Below are 24,138 nucleotides of genomic sequence, written 5' to 3'. Positions count from 1 at the left end.
TTGTTAATTTATTTGCATTTATGAAGCATTATGGAAACATACTTTTCAAGTTCACATGTTTCCAGCAGTTATAAAATCCAATCAACAGATTGCTATTTATTGTTAGTTTGGTGAGAGCACCAGACATGCCACTGTGCCGACCTCCAATGCAGCATCAACATGTCTCTGCTGGTCATCAAAGAAGATGTGAGGCTTGATCCTCTGCAGTGTAGGACCTTTGTTAGCCCCTCCCACAAACACAGCTTCATCAAGCTCCACACCCCAGGTGAGCAGAGTGTTTAAAGCTCTGTAGCCGTCATAGCCTGCCCCTCGAGATGTCACCAGGTAGGTACGAATGGGACACTTCTTGTACAGGCCTCTATTATGCAACTTTTTCTGCAGTTTTATTAAAACCTCCAAAAATCCTCTGAATGGTCCCTGAATAAAGAAAAGAGAAGAAGAGCAGAGACTCAACACATGACAATCTGGTCAAAGCAGGAAAGTGCATTTGGATAATTTAGTTGATATCAGTCTATTTGAATGTAATCTAACAGACATTTTCTTTTCTTTGATTAAATATATATTGTTTATGACATCGCAGAAGGACAACATAACTGTAACCATATAGTTAAATTAGCTGTTTTTTTTTGAAAAATATTAAAAGAAGATGGAATGTGTTTCTATCATCTATCTTTCATACCTCATTCATTCGAATTTCAACATTTTGCTTCTCATTCTTCAAGTATTCTTGTAGTCCACCACTCTTGAACACGAGCTCTGACTCATTAGAGAAGAGGACAGCGTCGCCATCAAAGGCAACACGCAGCTGATTCTCAGACTCTGTGATGATGTTTGTTGGGGTGAACATGATAGCAGCTGCTACACCTGATGCAGGGACATTCATTCACAGTAACACACAGAGTCATTAATGTACAACAGCACAGACTGCACTTCATCTTTAAGTTAGCACAACATTTAACACTTTTACCTGCATTCAAAGCTTCCTGAACCTTCAACCCGTTTGGTTCATCAGACAGGTACAGGTGGGTGTTGTTTCTTTTTAACTCATTCACAAGTTGATCTTCAGTCACAGGTAACAGAGTGATAAGTCTATCCAGCCCTGCAAACAAGAAGGAATATATATATATATATAATGTTCTTCCTCTACACCCCCCCCCCCCCCCCCAATTTTTTTGCACATGTCGAGGAGCGTGTCAGGCTACATTTCACTGTGTGTTATACTTGTATAACTATGCATGTGACAAATAAAGAACCTTGAATGAAAAGGCTGCTGGACAATCTGTTTTACCAAAACTGTTTAGATTAATCAGAGTAGTGTTAGCAATAGTGTTACTATTACTTACTTATATCTATTATTTTTGTATTGACTTGTTTTTAGAGTACTTACACTTTCAAGTGTATTCTACTTTATAAGATTCTGTTTTAGTGTTTTTGTTGTCTTATTGTAAGCCTGTCATTAATCTATTTAAAAATTTGAAGGGCATGAAAAGTGCTGTACAAATGAAGCCTGAATGATTTAGAAAAGGTATTGGGGTAAACAAGAGTTGATCAGAATCACTTAGAAGTGGAAAGATTGTCTCAGTCTCAGTCTAATTGTTTCCATTTATCCATTTTCTCAAAATTTAGAGGTTTCCTTATAAGACCCATCTATTTGAATTAATAATAAGTGTGTTTGGAGGTATCATTAACTCACCATGTTCACGGATCCGATTCATGAGAAAGTCTGATGATGAGCTGTCATCGATGAGTTTGACTTTAAAGAGCTCCTCACTCTCAGGATAATGGTTTGTGAGTTCAGCATTGACTGCCTTCAGAGCCTGAGAGCAGGACAAGGAAGATAAATTAAATTTGAGTGAATGTTAAGTAACTGTGTGAGTGCATTATTTGTGTGCAGGTTTCTGTGGTGCTTTGTCTTATGTGGTATATTCTCATCTTTCACATAACCACTACATGCAATTTTGTGTATGTGTTTTTCCCCTCATAATATATGACCTCAACAAATTTGAAGGCAGGGCCATAGCCCTGCTGTTCTTGCTTGAAGAGGAGTCCTGAAGACATGGCAATGGTGACGGGGATCTCTGGTTCAGGCTAAAGGAGAAAAAAATGTTTCCCACAATTCAATAAAGACATTCTTTTGCATAGTTTAAAAATAAATTGTCAACAATTTTCTTATTTGACCTCTGCACTCATACAGTATGTTATGACACTATTTGCACTTCTTGCTTGCTGATTTAATGCTTTATCTGTACTTTTGTAGGAACTTGTTATGAATCAGTTTTTAACCTTAAATCTTTCTCTGTGTAGAAGATCTTCATGAAAATGACTGGATTTTATTCACTGAGTTGCCACAGCTGCCATTCACTTTTGTCTTCTGCTCTTGGGTCTGGTGTGATAACTCTTTATACTCTCCCACTTTCTTTCTGTTTCCCACAATTTTTCCTAACAATCAATCTGAGAATCAATCTGAGTTAGTTAGTGAAAATCATCCTACAGAATTGGTTTTTTAGTGACAAGGAAGGATATGATTTCTGTTCAACACATAAATATATTGTGGTGATGAGTAAGTAAACATCACACTGCATACTTTCATGCTCGTGCTTCCAGCATCTTGTTGTTAACACTCGTTTGCCGTTCACAAACACACATTACCAACAACAACAACACTGCAGGACCTAGTTCAGCTTTTAAGTCGGTGAGGTGTGATTGTGATGGCGCTCAGGTGTGTGCCGCCCCTGTAGTGGCACCACAGACCACGTCCTGCCACAGAGTATAAGGATGTTTAAAAGATGCTGCAGAAAGCTGCATCTGGTCAGACGGAAAAACACACAAACTCGGATGAGTGTGTGGCGGAGGTGTGGTTCCTGGCTCAGCTGCAGGGTAGGTGTGCTGCAGTGTATAAAAGGCCCCAAAGTTCATAGGTGAATTCTATTTGAGCTCTGATACCAGTGTTTGTAAGTTTGTATAAGTTTCTATACTGTTCATGTAGCATTCAACCTTCTGTTAGTTACAGTTACTAACAAGAAAATGTGGTGCGGTCGCGTTAAAATTTTCCAACAAACAGACGGCTGAAGCTGTGTTCAGCTTACCGCACCTTATATCAGATTAAATAAGTAATCTGGGCGCTACAGCTTTACGCAGCTGTGCGCGCTCCTGCGGACGGCAATCACGATCACTGTCTAGCACAACACCTGGAGCTAAGGGGGCAAAACAATCGCATGAGTGCTGCTGTTTGACTGAGGAAGAATAAAGTAGTCGTGGTAAGCCAATCACACGACCACTTTAAGATGACAAAGCAACAAGGTGATATATACCAGTTTTTAAATTGTGTTGATAGGCCACGTAAAACCAGAGTCATGATAAACAATATATATGTGTGTTTTTTCCTCAATAGTTTCGTCATGTTTACTGTCTGAGCACAGCGCTAGCAAGCACTCTCTGCTTATGAGCAAAAAATAAAAAACACAAAACAAAAAACAGCCCGTTCGTGTTGGTGGAAAAATGAACCATGTCAACTAATCAAAAAAAATGGGCAACTTGACATTTGGTTGTTTAGGAAGAGGGGGAAGTTTTAGGAGTGACGGCGAGAGAGGGTGAGAGAGAAAGACAGCAGAAAAAGAGAGAGAGCGAATTTTGAGATGTGAGAGATTTGCGATGTTTAGCATGTTTGGAGTGTGTAGTTAATCTTCTGTAGTTAGCGTGTAGTGTTGGGGATGGTTTTGTCCTGCTGTCAGGCTTGTAATGTTGTCCTTTATAGTGGACAGAAATTATTATTTTGGAGTGGCACAAATAATTTGTGTGGCATCTTATTGAAACTGCAAATAACTTTGTTGTTTGCAAAACTTGTGCATTTGATTTTAAAATTGACAATTTATATTTGCATTTAAAGTTATGAAATATGATTCAATAAACATATTTGTGGTTGTTACAGTAAAAAATATAACTTTTTCTACTCTGATTTTATGTTTTTTGTCTTATTTTAGATCAATTGTGTTAATACAGTATGTCAAAATGAAAACATAACTGTAAATTCAGACACGTGAGGTTGTGCTGAAAAGGATGATACCAAACAAGGCAAAGTAATTAGTTTTTAAAAGTGAAATGTAGAGGAAACATCAAATGTATTAAAAAATGACCAATTATACCCTGGACACCAGAGAGTTAAACAATTTTTTTAAGTAACGCAATAGTTACTTTTCAAGTAATTAATTACTTTTAGAATCTTGTAACTCAGTTACGAACTCACTTACTTTTTTGAAGAAGTAACTAGTAACTATAAATAATTACTTTTTCAAAGTAACTTGCCCAACACTGGGCACTATACAGTTGGTATGAAGGTGGAATTCAGAGAATGAATCTCAGCATCATCAGCAAAAATTCATATGAATCTGTGCTACACTTGATGTAACATAACTGTGACCTTTTAATCCATCACAGTGTAGCAAAATAACCTGTTTATCCTGCAGAGGATTTGCATGCAACGTTTAAATAACTCAGTTAGTGTACCACAGCGTGTTTCACATTATTACTGCAGCAGCTGGCTGCTGCTAAACTAATTTCCCCTTGTGAGACAATAAAGAAATTGAATTGAATTGAATTGGTGTCGGTTACAGGAAGACAATTCACCAGTGGCGGCTCCTGAAAAAAATCTCAGGGGGGGCAATTTTTATGATATCGACTAAAATGACCCATTTAATGAGTACATCAAACAACACAATTTTAATTTAAATTTAAAATGAACAACCATATTCTGGCCATTTGTATAGATTTGTAAAAATGAACAACCATATTCTGGCCATTTGTATAGATTTGTAAAAATGAACATGAACAGATTTTTTTTTTTTTTTTTTTGAATGAATGAAAAATAACTATTGAAAACAACAACTGTAAACTGATTGGGGGGGTGGGCTAAAGAGAGAAAGAGAGAGGGATGGAGAAAGAGAGTAAATATGGTTAAGGGTTCTTATTTGTACAAGAACTTTGCTCGTCTGTCTTTCTGAGTGGCAAATTTCTCGATGACCCTGGTGTTGAAATCAGGAAGTTCTTGTGTGAGTTTTTTCTCTATGGACAGCATAGCCAGAGCGTTGAGCCGATCCTGAGCCATATTGTTTCTCAGGAAAGTTTTTATCCTCTTTAAAGTAGAGAAACACCTCTCCGATTCTGATGTTGTCATTGGTGTGGTGATGAGGATGTTAAGAAGAGTTACAGTTTCGGTGAATGTGTCTTGAAGGTTGTTTTCCATCAGAACCTGATAGAGCGCCAGCGCACCACTACAACTCTGAAACTCCTCGTTGTCGTAGATCAGGGACAGTTCTGTTTTAAGTCTGGCTTTGTCCAATGAGGGATAGGCTTCCACTGTGGTTTGTAGTGCTGCATCTGGAAAATTTTTGCTGTGTTGTTGGAACAAGTCTCCTTGCAACAGAGTGGCGCTGACAAGGTGCTTGGTGAAAGAAAACCTCTCCTTGGCATGGCTCATAATGGTGTCGCACACCTATCCAATAATATATAATTGGTAAGAGTTAGATTCAGTGGTAAGACTTTGGCACATGTCTCATGTTAATCATTATTCTGAAAAAAAAAATCTGTCCATAACAAAACAAAACAGTCATGACCACTATATCAAATGACATCTGACAGCATCGTCATTAGATTTTATCTGATGATCCGATTTAAATCAGACCAAGCAGCTAGTGCTTACCTCCAGTGCCAAATGGTGTTGCCTGTCTTCCCCCAATGTTCTCCGTCTCTTTGTGGGTGGGTCTTGAACAGGTCCCCTGTACTCCTCATCCACAACCAGATTAGGAAGTGCCTCCCTGATCCAATACATAAGTTTCATTAATGGCTTCTGAAAACTGAATAGGGATATATTAACCAAACACAAACCAAACAAAGGTTGTGTTCTAATTACCGGGAATTACCGGATTTAATTAATAACCGGACCTGGTTTAATGGCTGGGGGAAAACCAGTGCAAGTAAATAAAGGCCCTGGCCATAATTTCAAGAAATAGCCTATGGTATAGGCTACATCAAATCATTACTGGGAATATACTTCATCAAATATACTTAAACAACCCCTGGAGGGTCCTAGAAAAATGCATACACTATTGGTCTTAGAGCCACAAATCGACCACGCCCAAAAAAGCGCTATAAAAAATTTATATATTAATATTTTTTTCCACTTTAAATTAGCCAATCTTTTAGACCTACTTCTCCTTGAAATATTCATGTCAAGTTTTAATTACATTTCGCGGATTTTAACCCTTTATATCCCGGTTTCGTCACATGAGCGCACTGCTTTTTTTGCCCCAAAAAACAAAAAACTTGAATATTTTCCAAAAAAAACATTTGAGGTAATATTCAATTGTTATTATAATTAGGCCTTTGGATGGACTAAAGATTGGCACCAAGAGTCATTTCGATCGCCTTTTATTTTTTTTCCAGGAGCGCATTTCATAAAATGCACACTATCGACCACGCCCAAAAAGTGCAATAAAAATATTAAATATTAATTTTTTTTTTTCACTTTAAATTGGTCAGTCTTTTAAAACTACTTCTCCCTGAAATATTCATATAAAGTTTTAATTATATTTTCGTTGTTTTAACCCTTTAAATTACAAAAAAACTAAAAAAAAAACTAAAAAACTAAATATTTTCCCAAAAAAACATTTGAAGTAATATTTGATTGTTATTATAATTAGGCCTTTAGATGGACTAAAGATTGGCACAAACAGTCATTTCGATCGCCTTTTATTTTTTTTTTCAGGACCAGAAAATGGTCTCCAGGCGGCAAATGCTCCTCCTCTAGGCCGAAATAAGTGCATGTTGCCGGGCTAAGTCGCGACGATCACCGGGGCACGATCACCGGGGACTGCTTTTTCCAGCCCACACATCCGATACCACGTGACAACAAATACGTCATTTCCTGTTGACTAAAAAAAAAAAAAGCACCCTCTCATGGTCCTAGGGACCCAAAAATGCTCCCGCACGATCAGCGGGCGAAGCCGCTGCAGCACGCCGGAAAAGAGGCGTCATTTCCCGCAGGTCTCTTTAAGCAGCCCGCTGTTTTCCAGCCCCGGGTCAAATGTGGAGCAAGGGCACCACCCGGTGGACAAATAAAAAAATTACAATTCTAAGGCCTCTTCTCCAAAACAAAAACGAAACCTAAGCCATCACCCAGATGTTAACGGTATAAATCCTGCAGTGAAAAATAGCGTTTATAAAGGGTTTCAATGGGGCACAAATCGACCCTAGGATTAATAGCGTAAGTTTATCGCTAGCTTAGCCACTGAAGCTAATTTCCGGAAGTCATACTGAAATTTTAACAGTAAATGTGACCAAACTTTTTTTTGCAGACTTTCGCTATATTCCATTCAACACTGTGCAAATGGCATGTAATCGAAATTTGAAAATAGCCACAAATCGACCCAAGACCCTCCAGGGGTTTTAATCAAATATTTTTCATAAAATTACTTCAAAGGCTGATATAAATCAAAATTATCTGAATTCCATTAAACATTTAAGTCACAGAACACAGAATATATGCAGAGAATTTGATAGAATCTATGCATAGATAATTAACATTTATTCTAGGTTACATATTTATGCTTTTATGCCTACCTGATAGCCTGCATGCGGCAGATGAATGTCTGGGTGATCCCTGCGATGGTGACAGAATCGATGTTTCTCTTCTGTAGGTGGTTATACAGCATGTCTACATGTGGCATTATCTTGTGAAACAAGGCCAGGAAAAAACAGAAAGCTTCGTCTTCCAGCATTCTCACGAAACCACCGGCATCTCTCTTTGTAGGGGCATCAAATCCTTCACTGTTACGGATGGTCTGAAAACACCTCACCAGATCGTCTTTATGTTCATACACTGTATTCACAGCACGACTGTTGAAGTTCCAACGGGTTGCCGATGCACTTGGAAGTCGGTGCGCCACCACCTCGTCAAGCACTGCAGTCCTCTTGCTCGATTTAGTAAAAAAAGAAGCGAATCCTGCTATGTCGGAAAAAAAGTGACTGATTTGAGGGATGTGGGAGGTTGCTTGTTGCATTACCAGGTTTAACTGATGGGCATAACAATGTACGTAGTGAGCGTTAGCATAAATGTCCTGTATCTTACGCTGCACTCCTCCAGTGGTACCCCTCATTACAGCGGCCCCATCGTAGGCCTGGGCGATCAACTTTCTCTCTTGTCCCTGGGGGAGGATGAAGCGCAGCCTCTCCGATAAGGCACTGGCTATTGCATCTGCACAAGCATTGGGTAGCTTGATGAATTCAAAAAAACGCTCTTGAATACGGTTTCGTTGGTCAATGTATCTTAGCACCATGACTAACTGACAGTGTGTAGAAATGTCAGTGGTTTCATCAGCTTGAATGGCTAAAAACTTCGCTGCCTTTACTTCTTCCACGATCCTTTCTCTCAGAACTGCCAACATGCAATCCAGGATCTCGTTCTGGACTGTTTTCGAGGTGCCTTTAAATACAGTAGCATTTTCAAGGTGTTGCCTCAAGTCGTGATCAATTGATGCCATCAAGTCGACTAAACCTCTAAAAATCCCTGGATTGTCTGAGGAATCACTTTCATCATGTCCCCGCATTGCTAGCTCAAAAGCACCACAAAACTTAATACAATCGATGATTTTAGATAAAATATGACGGTTTTTATCTACCTCTTCGTTGTGCCTTCTTAAAGCAATCCGATGTCCATCATCTAGCTGCGCCGCTATGCTAGTTTTCCCTAGCACAGCTAGCTTTACACTGTTGTCCATATGAACTCGTGAGCTTTCATGTTTCTTGATTCGTTCGGAGAGGTGCTTTAAGTCGGTTTGTCCAGATTGTGTCCACGTCAAATCACACTTGTCACTTTTGAACAGTATGCACGGGAAACAAAAAAGTGCATTAGCTGTTCCACAGCCTGTCAGCCACGACTTGCGCTGGAACCAACTCCGACAAAAAGTCCTGTTGTATGCTTTTGACTTCTCCTTCGTTGCCTGGGTTAGTTGAATTTCGGGCTTGTCAGGTCCCAACTCTTTAACTTGCAGTTTTTCTGCCATTGTCCTTCTGGCAAAAGGGTAGGTTAGAAGCGATCTAACCGAATTTGGGGGAGGCTGTGCCTCAACCGTTAACAATACCGCTGCCATCGTCTCTCTCTGACCTTATAGCTCACTTAGGCTACTGACTGAGGTAAAATTCTAGAACAGCAAATCTTCGCGCGTTTTCTGCAGGGGCGCAATTTTAAGCGCCCCCAAACCATTTAATTCAGCGACGCTGATAGGTCAAATATTTATTATTTTCCCCTGGCAACCATTTAATGATAGGCTATTTCGCTGCATATCAAGGGCGCTTTGACGAGCGCCCCAGAAGAAGAAAAACACCGTTTGTTGGTTGAACTTTAATGAGTCAGCTGGTGAAAATGTTAAAATACGCCTGGCTGTATATGGGCACACACATAGTAAAACTATCATTGATGAATTTTTTAAAAATATATATTTTTACTCCTCCACATTTGGGGGGGCGGAGCCCGAGCGCCCCCTATGGGCCAGCCGCCACTGCAATTCACTGACTCTCTTCATAACTGTATATCTTTTTTATTATTCTTGATTACTTAACACAATTTTATACCTTATTTCAAAAGATGACGAAGTTATAGAAATATTCATTAAAACTGCTATAACAGACATATTTTCTTGTTAATAGTGCACAGCTTTCTGACATAGTGAAAAGAAAATCACAAAGGATGGCACACCATCATCCACCAGCAGAGCATATATCTTTCACTAAGTTGTTAAAACTACTACATAATTGCCACACACCAGCATATATTAATACATTAAAAACTGACTTACTGTAGAAGTTCTGCACTCACTCATCGTGCTTCTTAAAGATAGAAATAAACTTGAATTTCCTCTGTTTGCTGACTGCAGAACTGCTGTTCTTCCTTTTTATTCTAACTAGAAAAGCTACGTCATGATGCAGAACCTGTGGAGCCTTTGGACCCTGTTGCCATGCCATTTGTATTGATTAGTGATGTTCGATTCGTAAACGAATCGTTCAATACTCGAGAATCACTTTACTGACTCGTGAATCATGATTCACAAGCGCAACTGACTCACTGACTCATCCCTGTTGCTGTTAGCAAACTAATTCCATTAGTAGAAATATATCTATCTTATAATTAAAATTGTGGGGGGAAAAAACAACAGCCAGTTTCTTAACAAAAACATTTCTGCTCTGAACTAGAAGAAAAAACCCTGAGTAGAAGCTCACATCAAGACAATAGCTCCTCAGTTCACAGTAGCATCGCTTAGCTAGCATGCTAACAGCACATTTGAGTTACTCACCCCCTCCCCTGCTGTGCTGAATCATAGCATAAGGCGAATCACTCACTCACTCACTCACCCCCTCCCTCCTGGCTCACAGCTCATACGAGTTGAACGAATCACTGACTTACTCATCCCCTCCCTTGCTAGGCTGAATCATAGGGTAAGGCAAATCACTCACTCACTCATCCCCTCCTTTGCTGTGCTGAATCACTCACCCCCTCCCTCCTGGCTCACAGCTCAAACGAGTTGAACGAATCACTGGCTGTATCCCAATTCAGGGTTTGCAGCCTTAAAGTACGCAGCCTCAACGGTCCTCAAGGGCCGCGTACTCAAAGACCGCTAAGGCCGGAAGTGCGAGGCTTGTGAAATGGGACGGTCTAGCCTCCGTCGCGCTGCCCAGGTTGTCTAGCAACCATGATAGCTGGAAACGTGTGGTTGACAGAAATGAAGGAGAACATATTTTGTTTGTTAGTTTGTTTCTACATGAGCTCTGTGTGATTTAATAAGTATCTAAGGCTGAGACCACAGGACTGTAAAACATGATTGTTGGGCTTCATTTCTGTACTGAACAGTCATTTAAGATTAGCTAGTAAATAACAATTAGTTAATGTTGTTCATGAGACTAAAGTCAGTGTAAATATAATATGGCCAATATCATAGTTATTATATTAATCATTATACGTTATTACAGCAGTGAGTTTGAACTCTCAAATCAAATCACTTCTATTGTCACATCACATGTGCAGGTGCACTGGTACAGTGAATTCAGGGAAATGAAGGATGCATTTGATTCATTATTAATTCATATTTATTATAAATAATTCTAATTATACATCTTGCTTCCATATTTGTATCTTGTGTCACTAAAAATACATTTTATTTTAGTTTTATACATCGATTAATGACCTGCAGAATCTCCTTATCATATTAAGTGATTCATAATTGTCACTTTATGCTTTCTCCATCTCTAAAGTGATTACATCCTTGCATTACATGCTTTAGGTTCATTTTCTGCAGGCAGGTTTCTGACAGAGAACAGGCAGATTTACACTATAACATGCAGCGTTCTATAGATGGACACATAAAGAAATGAAAAATTACATGTGTGTGCAAACTTTCTAAACACTTTGTTACATTTATGATAAAGTAGATTAAACACATTTATGTCGGCCTTGACTCATAGTTCTTGTCTTTAAATGAACTTTGTCTGTGTTTCAGGTCCTGCACTCTCAAAGACTGAATGAACCAGCATTGCAGCCATGGGTCACTGTGAGCATCATAGGGAAGGTTGAAGCCGCCCACTGCACCTGTAAGGCCGGAGTCGCGGAGACCTGTACCCACGTCATTGCTCTTCTGTTTAATGTAGAAGCAGCAGTGTTGATCGTGGCACAAGGACTGTTACAGATGAACCTGCATACTGGGTTTTGCTGGGTAATGTGACCAAGATACAGTCAGTGGTTGGCCATAAGATAGACTTCTCCTCTTCAGCTGCCCAAAAAAAGGCTCTTGATCAAAACATAAACAGACCATCCATATTGAAAGGAGCCGTCCTCAAAAAAGAAAAATCCCACCTGCTACTGTGGAGGAGTTGTCACTGCTATAATGCCATAATGTTTTATCTAGGGGTCTAGATTTATGCCTGTAGTGCACTGCCGTGTACCCTGAATTGGGATACAGCCACTGACTCACTCATCCCCTCCCTTCCTGTTACGAATCACTGACTCACTCACCCCCTCCCTTCCTGTTACGAATCACTCACTGGACCTTTCTCAGTTCTAAGTAAGCAAGTACATACTCGCGTTCTCGGCGAGACTGGACTTGCCGAGACCGCACGGGAGTACAATTGGAACACCAGCGTACTTGATGATGTCACAGGTCCGGAGTTTTTACTGTAGTGATGGGATTTCCGGCTCTTTTTAGAGAACCGGCTCTTTCGGCTCGACTCACTAAAAAGAGCCGGCTCTTTCGGCTCCGAACCGGCTCTTCAGGTTGTTTTGTTGCTTTAATTAATTTATTATTAACAATAATAGAAAATTATGCACAAAAGGAATTACTAATGTAAAAAAAAGTGGTTTTATTTATATATGTTTATATATAAATATATGCGGTGGCACCTAGAGACAAAGCACATACAAACTCCAAAAAGCACGTACAAATTCCAAAGCTCGTACAAACTCCAAAACATATTTCTAGCGTTAACTGAACTTCCAAAACAGAGCTACCTAGATCACTTAAATTACACAATTGAAAGCATATGTGTATGGTTTGTGTATTTATACACAAGCACTCATATATATTCAAATAAAAAAAAAAAAGTTCATTTACCTGTTACTACCACACACCAAATCCGGTCATTGGTACTTCCTGGCTTGTGTAGCCACTAGGTAACAAAAGCTCAACACTGCGCCTAGCATCCTGGAGCACTTCTGTTGTGTTTTGTACGTGTTTTGGAGTTTTTACATGCTTCTAAGTTTTTACGTGTTTTGGAGTTTGTACGTGCTTCGGGTTTGTACGTGTTTTGGAGTTTGTACGTGTCTTGGAGTTTTACGTGTTTTGGAGTTTGTACGTGCTCGGGTTGTACGTGTCTTGGAGTTTTTACATGTTTTGGAGTTTTTACGTGGTTCGGGGTTTGTACGTGCTTTCTCTCTAGGGGCCACCGTAAATATACTTTTATTTATTCACTACACATAAAATGTAATAAATAAATCATATTTTACAAAAACCAACTATTCACAGTTCAGCTTTTAACTATTTAAATTTTCAGGTTTTTCTTTTTAAATAAATTTAAAGTGAAACAACACAAAACACTGCAAACCACAACACAATTAAATATAAATTAAAATATGAAAAAAAAGAACATGCATATTCTCTGTCATATGGGCCTGCATGAATAAACTTTCTGAATCCTATATCTTCGGCAACTGAAAATAGTTGTGGATGAGTACTATGTGGAAGTAAGCATCAACGACACAGAGCTCTCAGTTCTCACTCCTTTATTCCTCTCCAACATCAACTGCACATATCGCGCCACAAAACACAGGAACACACTTCCTTAACACTGGGTGTGAGTGGAGCCCTCTAGTGGTCCACCACACATGCCCCCCCCCCCCCCCTCGAACACCCAGCAGAACTAGTCCAGGACCCAGGGCTTAAGCAAACGGCCGGAACGGCTGAACCGGGGCGGGTGGGGAACTGACAGAGGGCAACCCAGCCCGGGAGCGAGGCTGGCACCGGCAGTCAGAAAAACTGCAGACGACTCGGACTCCGTTGATTGTGGGTCAGCCCGGTGGCAGGTGGGCGGCCACGGCGAGGGGCCTGGGCCGGGACCACCTGATCCTCTTGCCTCTTGCATAACATGTGCAGGCTTAAGGCTGTCAACAGAGACAACCTCCTGCCGACCGCCAAAGTCCAAAATGAAATGTTTGTTGCCTGGTTTAAGAACCCTGTATGGCCCGTCATATGGTGGACGCAGCGGAGTCCTATGGGCATTGTGCCTGACGAAAACGAAACGAGCAGAGTCCAACGAACTCGGAACAAAAGTGTCAGGCAGGCAGTGGTGCACAGGAACAGGAAATGAGTCTCTTGGGGGGCGAAAAGGCAACAAAGATGTATCGAAACATGGGGGAGGGCTCTCAGGTAAGAATTCCCCAGGGACCCGGAGGGGCTGGCCGATAATATATTATCATGCTTTTTACAACAACGTGAATGTACTATTGCTGTGTGATTTATTACTATTACTGAAGGTCCGCGACTCCGAACTGTAGTAAAGGGACCTCTGACTAATACGGCGGGGTCCCTGTCGGCTCGTAGCCGAAAAATAGCTTTACTTTGTTGTGTGGGTCAACTTTTCTTGACAGAGAGAGGCGTTGAAAGACTGCTCCAACGGAACTTATTGTTTTCGGAGGAAAACACGAACACAGTGTACAGTCGAGTCTTAATAGCTTACTTACAACTGGGCTCGTCAGGCACTCTTCTTGGCTTAAGTGGTTATTATTATATTTACATGCTTCCAGCTCCCGTTTTTCCTCGATGACAACTCGTACCTTTCCACTCCCCTTTTTCTCCCTCCTCGCGCTCACAGACCCATAACGTGTATGGCAGTTCATTCTCCCTGAAACACGGACTACACTGCCCATGATGCTACATTCCTTAGAGCTATGCTTGTAGCATTCTGCCTGTTAGCTTAGCACAACAACAACAACGAAAAGGCGCTCTCTCACCCAGGAAACACACAGTCGCAGAGAGAGAGAGAGAGCGTCGCCCTGTAACCATGGCAACCGTAACGCTGCCGCCTGGAACAACAGAACGTAGCTGTCAAACAAAACCCAAACAGTCCTGACCCGCGACAAAATGAAACAGGAAAGTACCGCAGTGTAATCCATTTATTTCAACAAAGTAACTGTATTCTGAATACCACCTTTTTAAATGGTAACTGTAACGGAATACAGTTACTCATATTTTGTATTTTAAATACGTAACGGCGGTACATGTATTCCGTTACTCCCCAACACTGTGTAGAAAGCAATAATAAATAAATTCTAACAACAGCTTATCAAGCTTAAACGTGCTGCTGTTGTTCAGCCGCTGGTTTCCTCTTTCTGGCGTGAAGTGGGCCAAAAACAAACAAGAGAGACGGACTCGCGACAGAAAAGCCGATCAGCTGATCATTAAGCAGTTTCATGATTGAAGTAGCAGCAAAAAGAGGCAGTCGCTTGTTAAGCTTAACGCAGGAATGCTTTACAAACATTCAGAGATGGACTTACACACTTGCTTTACTTCTCTCGGGGATAACTTTGTCGGAGATGAAATGCGGGGTTGCTAGCGAAGCTCCACATGCTATCCAGACCACCGACAGGTCCCGCATGCCACAGCGGCTCTATCACGTGATGCATACTGCTCCGACGTGCTAACGTTCTGAAGCGAGTTACGGCGTGTTGCAAGTTTTGTGAGGTGCTTTCGTGATATTTAATGGATCGGATTACATTTTTTTTTTTTCTCCGATATCCAATCCAGTAATTTAGGTCAGTATCGGACCGATACGTAATATCGGATCGGTCCATCTCTAGTGGAAACATCGCAAAGAAGGTGCGGGCCGCCGTCCCACACAGGGGTGTCCTCCAGCACGAGGCCCGTTTTCGTTGACTGAAGGGCAAGGACGTCAGCGACGTGATTGGACTTACCAGCCACTTACCAGTCTGTGGTAAACTCTGAAAAGGCCGCCAACTGGCGCTGCTGGCATGCGCTCCATGGGTCAGAGACCTTGGACATCGCAAACGTCAAAGGTTTGTGGTCAACGTACTCAGTAAAGTTGCGACCCTCAAGGAAAAAATGAAAATGTCGTGTCGCGAGGTGCAGGGCCAGCAATTCCCTGTCAAAAACACTGTACTTGCGTTCAGCATCCCGGAGCGTACGACTGAAAAAGGCGAGCGGTTGCCAGAAACCTGAAACCCGCTGTTCCAACACCCCACCCACTGCCACGTCAGACGCGTCGGTGGTCAACGCGATCTCAGTCGACGGAAGCGGGTGGGCCAGCAGGGCGGCGTCAGCCAGCGCAGACTTGGCTGTGGAAAACGCATGGACGCGTTCCGGCAGCCAGTCAACCAGATCTTTGGCTGTTTTACCTTTTAAGGCAGCATAGAGTGGCTGTAGCAGGTGGGTAGCTCTGGGGAGAAAGCGGCTGTAAAAATTTATCATCCCCATGAACTCCTGCAACGCTTTAACCGAGGTGGGACGCGGAAAAGCCGAAACGGCCTGGACTCTGTCGGGCAACGGAACCACACCTTCAGCGGAAATGCGGTGCCCGAGGAAATCCAGAACAGGCAACCCAAACTGGCACATGGAAGGGTTGATGATCAGGCCGTGTGCTGCCAAACGCTGGAAAACCTGGCACAGATGGGATTCGTGCTGCCTCGCTGAGCAGCTGGCCACCAATATATCGTCCAGATAAACAAAAATGAACGGCAGCCCAGGCAAAACGGAGTCCATCAGCCGCTGAAAGGTCTGGGCGGCACCTTTCAGGCCAGACGGCATGCGCAAAAACTTGAACAAGCCGAAGGGGGTAATGACTAGGGATGGGTATCGAAACCCGGTTCTTGTTGAGAACCGGTTCCCACTGTTTCAATTCCTTGGAATCGTTTGCCATTTTTGCAAACGATTCCCTTATCGATTCCAGTCGCCCCGAATGACGTCACCACGTTGCGGAGCGTCATTTACCTGGCAGGAAACACGGCGCCTAAGCGGCTCAAATGCTCAAAAGCTTGGTTATACTTTACGAGAACGGATGACAACAGGGCAACTTGCAATACTTGCAAAGTAGATATTTCATTTAAGGGAGGAAACACTACAAATATGCAAAAGCATTTGCTCACAAAACTCGTGATAACCTTAAATGAATGTCGTGTTTTTAATTCCGCTCCGGACTCGTGAATCTCAACCGAGCAGCAGCGGTAACATTTGCACGTCCTCTCCCGTTAATGCGGCAGGTAAATAATCAACTAACAGTGCATATTATGTTAGCGCGATCTGCCTTATTACAAAACCTGCCATTACTGTGCATTTACACAGCAAATCCAGCATGTCCAAATTAACACTGTCGGATTTGATTTCAACACTATTAAAGTGTCTATATGGGTCCACACCAGAGAGTGTTAATTTTAGAGATGGCACGATACCACTTTTTTATGTCCGATACTGATACCGATATCATAAATTTGGATATCTGCCGATACCGATATGAATCCGATATAGTGTTTTTTAATCAACAAAACTGTTTTTTAAAATATCTTGCTGCATTTTGCAAGTCTGCAAGTTCATACTCAAGTTTAAAACAACAACTACACTAAAGCTATTCTGTTATACCTGTATACAAAAAAAATATTTCATAGTTCAGCAATACTGATCAATCTAATAAACTTAGACCTACACCATCCTCCCTATTCTGGTATTTTAAAGAGTACTTAGCGTAAATATTAAGCAACCTAACTAATAGGGTTCCAACTCCCAGCAACAACAAAAATAAATAAATAAAAAATAGGGAACCACCCCTCACGCGCCACCTCATGATGCTTAATCGACGTAATCAACCTTAATTTGATGCAGTGTGAAAAAAAAATGCACAGAAATCAATTATTTTTCAAGAAATATTAAATAGATTCAACATCTTTCTTCAACAAAATTGCAGACTGCACAGATGGTACCTTCCCAAAGGAAAAAGTACTATAGCTTACTAGGGTATATATATTAGACTTAATAGTCACTATATACAGTAATTGACTTCTATTCATTTTACATCAAATTAAAACTTTGTGTGTCAGATAATTATTTATTAAAAGCTAGACATTTTAAATGAGAATAAGAAAGAAAAGTATGTCTTTGTGCCCCCTTTTCCCAGTTAATGCCCTATCGGCCCCCCTGGCTAAACTTTGCTAGATCCGCCCCTGCACAGTTACCAGCGTCAGCTACGTAGAAAAAGATCCTGGTGTAGAAAGTAATATTAAATAAATTCTAACAACAGCTTATCAAGCTTAAACGTGCTGCTGTTGTTCAGCCGCTGGTTTCCTCTTTCTGGTGCAAAGTGGGCCAAAAACAAAGACGGACTCGCGACAGAAAAGCCGATCAGCTGATCATTTAAGCAGTTTCACGATTGAAGTAGCAGCCGGAGAGTAGAGATGGCACGATACCACTTTTTTATGTCCGATACCGATACCGATATCATAAATTTGGATATCTGCCGATACCGATATGAATCCGATATAGTGTTTTTTAATCAACAAAACTGTTTTTTTTTTAATATCTTGCTGCATTTTGTACAAGTTCATACTCAAGTTTAAAACAACAACTACACTAAAGCTATTCTGTTATACCTGTATGCAAAAAAAATATTTCATAGTTCAGCAATACTGATCAATCTAATAAACTTAAACCTACACCATCCTCCCTATTCTGGTATTTTAAAGAGTACTTAGCATAAATATTAAGCAACCTAACTAATAGGGTTCCAACTCCCAGCAACAACAAAAATAAATAAATAAAAAATAAGGAACCACCCCTCACACTCCACCTCATGATGCTTAATCGACGTAATCAACCTTAATTTGATGCAGTGTGAAAAAAATGCACAGAAATCAATTATTTTCAAGAAATATTAAATAGATTCAACATCTTTCTTCAACAAAATTGCAGACTGCACAGATGGTACCTTCCCAAAGGAAAAAGTACTATAGCTTACTAGGGTATATATATTAGACTTAATAGTCACTATATACAGTAATTGACTTCTATTCATTTTACATCAAATTAAAACTTTGTGTGTCAGATAATTATTTATTAAAAGCTAGACATTTTAAATGAGAATAAGAAAGAAAAGTATGTCTTTGTGCCCCCTTTTCCCAGTTAATGCCCTATCGGCCCCCCTGGCTAAACTTTGCTAGATCCGCCCCTGCACAGTTACCAGCGTCAGCTACGTAGAAAAAGATCCTGGTGTAGAAAGTAATATTAAATAAATTCTAACAACAGCTTATCAAGCTTAAACGTGCTGCTGTTGTTCAGCCGCTGGTTTCCTCTTTCTGGTGCAAAGTGGGCCAAAAACAAAGACGGACTCGCGACAGAAAAGCCGATCAGCTGATCATTTAAGCAGTTTCACGATTGAAGTAGCAGCCGGAGAGTAGAGATGGCACGATACCACTTTTTTATGTCCGATACCGATACCGATATCATAAATTTGGATATCTGCCGATACCGATATGAATCCGATATAGTGTTTTTTAATCAACAAAACTGTTTTTTTTTAAAATATCTTGCTGCATTTTGTACAAGTTCATACTCAAGTTTAAAACAACAACTACACTAAAGCTATTCTGTTATACCTGTATGCAAAAAAAATATTTCATAGTTCAGCAATACTGATCAATCTAATAAACTTAAACCTACACCATCCTCCCTATTCTGGTATTTTAAAGAGTACTTAGCATAAATATTAAGCAACCTAACTAATAGGGTTCCAACTCCCAGCAACAACAAAAATAAATAAATAAAAAATAAGGAACCACCCCTCACACTCCACCTCATGATGCTTAATCGACGTAATCAACCTTAATTTGATGCAGTGTGAAAAAAATGCACAGAAATCAATTATTTTCAAGAAATATTAAATAGATTCAACATCTTTCTTCAACAAAATTGCAGACTGCACAGATGGTACCTTCCCAAAGGAAAAAGTACTATAGCTTACTAGGGTATATATATTAGACTTAATAGTTACTATATACAGTAATTGACTTCTATTCATTTTACATCAAATTAAAACTTTGAGTGTAAGATTCGGATAATTATTTATTAAAAGCTAGACATTTTAAATGAGAATAAGAAAGAAAAGTATGTCTTTGTGCCCCCTTTTCCCTGTTCATGCCCTATCGGCCCCCCTGGCTAAACTTTGCTAGATCCGCCCCTGCACAGTTACCAGCCGTCAGCTACGTAGAAAAAGATCCTCGAGTAGAAAGTAATATTAAATAAATTCTAACAACAGCTGATCAAGCTTAAACGTGCTGCTGTTGTTCAGCCACTGGTTTCCTCTTTCTGGTGCAAAGTGGGCCAAAAAGAAACAAGAGACACGGACTCGCGACAGAAAAGCCGATCAGCTGATCATTAAGCAGTTTCATGATTGAAGTAGCAGCAAGAAGAGGCAGTCGCTCCATATATCGTTTGTTAAGCTTAACGCAGGAATGCTTTACAAACATTCAGAGATGGACTTACACACTTGCTTTACTTCTCTCGGGAATAACTTTGTCGGAGATGAAATGCCGGGTTGCTAGCGAAGCTCCAAATGCTATCCAGACCACAGGTCCCGCATGCCACAGCCGCTCTATCACGTGATGCATACTGCTCCGACATGCTAACGTTCTGAGGTGAGTTACGGCGTGTTGCAAGTTTTGTGAGGTGCTTTCGTGATATTTAATGGATCGGATTACATTTTTTATTTTTCTCCGATATCCGATCCAGTCATTTAGGTCAGTATCTCGGATCGGTCCATCTCTAGTTAATTTAACTCTTTTTGGAGAGTTGGTACGTTAACTCTGATTTAGTGTTAAACACCAAATCTGTCTGGAGTTGATAATTTAACACTTGGTGTTAAGAGTTTATATATTAACTCTCAAAGAGTATTTTAGTTTAACTACGTAAGAGTTATCTTCTAATTCATTCTAAAAAGCGGGAATTTTACTGTTCTGAACTTCTAGAAATTTCTTTTGGAAATAAACATTTACTAAAAAGATGCAATGGTTTTTGAAAAACATTTATTCTGAACTGTGCACCACAATTTAAAAACATTTTCTGAAAGATGTAACAGTATACATGTTCTCACTTTCATTAGAATTTTGTTTATCAAAGGTCTGACATGGTAAATGCAAATAACAGTGAAGGAAAAAATGTCCATCCCGGTTTTCCCTCCAAGGCACGAGCGATAAGCAGAGTTCTGTCCTTTCCTTCTAAGATTCCTAATTATTTAAAGTAACACTCAGGTATGCCATTCAGCTGGGTTAGTTACGACGTCGGGAGCAGCTTGGGAGAACAAGGAAACACAGACTGCTTCAGGTTGTCTTCCCAAATCGACTCAAAGGTTTATTTAGTACATAACAGCTTATATAGAGGAAAAAAAGGTTCGTGTGTCAGCAAGTTCTCAGTTCAAACCGGTACAGACCAAATAAGGAAACGTCTTCCTGCCTTGTGAGCAAAGAAGTATCCTGTGTGTAGTTTATCAGTTCAGCTACAATTTATGATCATCCCAGCAAAATACACTCCTAGACATAAAATACAGAGTTCTTTCATTAGTGAATTCTGAAACAAACCACCTGGCCTTTAACGAGCCTTTTTCTAAGAGATAAAGAAAAAGGGAGGATGGGAGTAAGGAAGTGGTCTCGTCTCTGTGGTGTTTTCGACCTTGGGGTACCAGCTTGTGAGTCTTACACATTAATTCTTGGGTCACAGAGAAAGAGAAAAACAACTAGTAGATGGGCCTTATTGAGTAACAGTTTTCCTGTATAAAACAATATCCTGTAAATGCTAACCGTGGTATCAAAATATCACAACAAACAGCATTCTCATCACTTATTTCTTCAATACAATATGCATGTCCTTCATTCATCCCTTTGTGGAACTTCAACGCACTTCTGCTCTCCCCCATATTCCATCTTCACAAGCATATCCTGTGCGGAGATTGAATAAAAATTAGTTGACACTAATTAATGGCACAAATAATCCAGTAAACAATTGCAGCACAGTAAAAAAAAAAAAAAAAAAAAAAAAAAGGAATCCTCTTTGAGCCATTACTTGTGTAAAGTATTTTCCCAAAAGACAAGGACACAGGCAACAGGTAATACTGAACTAAATGTAAAACCTCAACCTTTTTCATTTTTACCGTGGCTCAAGAGTTGGGAGTTCGCCTTGTAATCGGAAGGTTGCCGGTTCGAGCCCCGGCTTGGACAGTCTCGGTCGTTGTGTCCTTGGGCAAGACACTTCACCCGTTGCCTACTGGTGGTGGTCAGAGGGCCCGGTGGCGCCAGTGTCCGGCAGCCTCGCCTCTGTCAGTGCGCCCCAGGGCGGCTGTGGCTACAATGTAGCTTGCCATCACCAGTGTGTGAATGTGTGTGTGAATGGGTGGATGACTGGATATGTAAAGCGCTTTGGGGTCCTTAGGGACTAGTAAAGCGCTATATAAATACAGGCCATTTACCATTTACCATTTACCTAAACCGTGTGCACAAAACTCTGGAGGGATCTATGCTAACGTAGAATCCAGTCAGGACGTCTGCTACTGCTGTTTGCTCGTTTTTTTTTTTTTTATGGGCGATCGTTTTCAGGCTTCAAGTAGCACCATTATACCAACATTTCACATTCTAGACATTGTTTTAGGTGTATTTGACCAAAGGTTTGACTGAAAATTCACATGCAAGCTTTTTTCAGTGCTGTGGTATTTGCCTGCAAACAATACCTTTCAGCTAGCTAAAACAGAATATTATGCTATCATCGAGCAACATGGCTAATGCCTTTCACACAGCTTTGTCTCAACTCCAAAGAGCCACAGAAGTAAAAACTAATAACAATTGAAACAATCTTTGAAAAAATGACTTACCAAGCATGGCAAACAACTCAAATATGTAGAGCAAAATGTTCTGAAACGGCTTCACTTCAGCTTCGATTGGAGCCGTGCTGGGGGCGGAGTCTGTGAATTTACTCTGTTGGTGTCATAGCCCCTCTAGGAGTTCAGAGTTAAGACGTCAAGAGTTAATGTTTCCATTGTAACACCTCCAGATTTGACAGAGAAACACTCATTTTTAACACTCGATTTTAACTACTATCATTTTACACCTCAGAGTTACATTAAAAGAATGTGACTCTGCTTAGAGTAAAATTAACTCTACTTTTGCAAGAAGACTATTAACACCAAAACATTTAACACTTTTGAATTTGCTGTGTAGGTGACCATGACGAGAGAGACAGACAGAGTCTGGCTCAGATGCTGGCAGTTCTTGCTGCAGTCTACCGGTAGCGTCTCCTTTCAGGCCAGGATAGACGAATGTCACAGAGCAGTGACTAAGTTTGTGGTCAAAGGCTTGCACCCATTTGCCACAGCAGATGCCCCCGATTTCACTTTGGTAAGTGAATGTGTTTAATTGTAGGCAGGGACATTACTGGATATTCTTGTGTAATTGCTACAGAATAATTTATGTTACACTTTGTTATTGCTACAGGAGAATATTTATTTTTGTCACGGTCTGGCTGGCAGACCGTGGGGATGTGGGGAGAAGGAGGACCCAGGCGCGGTACTCTGTGTATAAACAGTGCGTTTATTTACAGTGATGGAAAGTAACAATAAACCCCAGTGTATTCCCCAGACTCCCATGTCGTGTCTCCCTCGTGCTCTCTGCTCCCGTGTCAGCACCCCCCCGGTGCTCGCTGCTCTCCCAAGCCTTCCACGCTCCACCTGTGGGAAACAATAGCGGCAGCTGTCAGGACACTTAGGAATGGCAGGCATACACTTTAAGACAAAACCTAGACGGGGTGACTAACGTGGAGTCTCATGCAATGATCCCGCGTCGGTGGGAGCTCCAAGACTCTCCTAAGTAGCTCCCCCGATCAGCGGCAGGTGTGTGGCTTCGGGTGTGGCCAGTCCCTCCGCAGGGCCACACCCCTCAGGCCTGCAGGTGGCCGAGCTCCATCCTCCAGGCACACCCGCAGACATACACACCCATACCTCACCTAAACATATGAGTGGGACACAGACTAACACAGCACGGAGAAACACATATGTACACGCACAGAGAAGGGGAAACGACACCAAAAATACATAATAATACACAGGTCCATGACTGCCCAGGGATCCTGGGTCGCCCAGTCCCAGGACCCTGACAATTTTATTATTTTACATTGACATTTTTTTTCCTGGGGACCCTGTGACACCCCATTGAAGAGCCGTAGGCTGGATCTCTTAAGATCTCACTGTTGGGTTTGTAAGGCCATGTTACTCCTAAATTTCTATCTTGTTCAAAGAGAAGATAAAAAACAAAGTTCTAAGCTAATCGACCTTAGTGTTCTCCTTTTTTAAAAATAAGAATCGATAAGAGAATCGATAAAGAATCGAATCGTTAAACAGAATCGAAAAAGGAATCGGAATCGTTAAAATCTTATCAATACCCATCCCTAGTAATGACAGCGGTTTTAGGAACGTCTTCGGCGCGCACGGGAACCTAGTGATACCCCCGCACCAAGTCAATTTTAGAAAAAATCGACGTTCCGGCGAGATTGGCAGAAAAATCCTGAA

At 40.9% G+C, this 24,138-nt stretch overlaps 2 protein-coding genes across 5 annotated transcripts; both read right to left on the bottom strand.

Annotated features, from left to right (window-relative positions):
• On the bottom strand, positions 1-20,104 carry LOC113024575 (cytosolic 5'-nucleotidase 1A-like). 4 transcript variants are annotated; one of them, XM_026171761.1, is made up of 6 exons: positions 20,076-20,104; positions 1,993-2,088; positions 1,694-1,817; positions 968-1,099; positions 680-864; positions 1-417 (listed from the first exon to the last, which is right to left on the bottom strand). In XM_026171761.1, exons 2-6 carry the CDS (start codon positions 2,056-2,058, stop codon positions 103-105), a joined length of 822 nt encoding a protein of 273 aa, XP_026027546.1. In that variant the 5' UTR covers positions 2,059-2,088; positions 20,076-20,104; the 3' UTR covers positions 1-102. The 4 variants fall into 4 exon arrangements, with proteins under 4 accessions (XP_026027546.1, XP_026027544.1, XP_026027545.1 ...); XM_026171759.1 differs by lacking the exon at positions 20,076-20,104 and adding an exon at positions 15,089-15,111; XM_026171760.1 differs by lacking the exon at positions 20,076-20,104 and adding an exon at positions 10,402-10,502.
• On the bottom strand, positions 4,901-9,838 carry LOC113024573 (zinc finger MYM-type protein 1-like). The gene is made up of 3 exons (XM_026171756.1): positions 7,615-9,838; positions 5,696-5,810; positions 4,901-5,488 (listed from the first exon to the last, which is right to left on the bottom strand). The coding sequence occupies exons 1-3, from the start codon at positions 9,141-9,143 to the stop codon at positions 4,961-4,963; spliced, it is 2,172 nt and encodes a 723-aa protein (XP_026027541.1). The 5' UTR covers positions 9,144-9,838; the 3' UTR covers positions 4,901-4,960.
• Positions 20,105-24,138: the final 4,034 nt, after the last annotated feature.

The sequence above is a fragment of the Astatotilapia calliptera genome, chromosome 6 (genome assembly GCF_900246225.1).
Source record: "Astatotilapia calliptera chromosome 6, fAstCal1.2, whole genome shotgun sequence".
Taxonomy (NCBI): domain Eukaryota; kingdom Metazoa; phylum Chordata; class Actinopteri; order Cichliformes; family Cichlidae; genus Astatotilapia; species Astatotilapia calliptera.
Note: the sequence above shows the minus strand (reverse complement) of the source record. Positions and strands in the feature narration are given on the sequence as shown.

Coding starts and splice junctions, on each gene's coding strand:
- LOC113024575 (XM_026171758.1), bottom strand. CDS start 9,872: ATGAGTGAGTGCAGAACTTCTACA. Junction 2,089..9,848: donor GTGAGTGCAGAACTTCTACA/GTAAGTCAGTTT, acceptor TTTCTCCTTTAG/CCTGAACCAGAGATCCCCGT. Junction 1,100..1,693: donor GAATCGGATCCGTGAACATG/GTGAGTTAATGA, acceptor TCTTGTTTGCAG/GGCTGGATAGACTTATCACT.
- LOC113024573 (XM_026171756.1), bottom strand. CDS start 9,143: ATGGCAGCGGTATTGTTAACGGTTGAGGCACAGCCTCCCCCAAATTCG. Junction 5,811..7,614: donor TGCCGCATGCAGGCTATCAG/GTAGGCATAAAA, acceptor GTATTGGATCAG/GGAGGCACTTCCTAATCTGG. Junction 5,489..5,695: donor AACACCATTTGGCACTGGAG/GTAAGCACTAGC, acceptor ATTATTGGATAG/GTGTGCGACACCATTATGAG.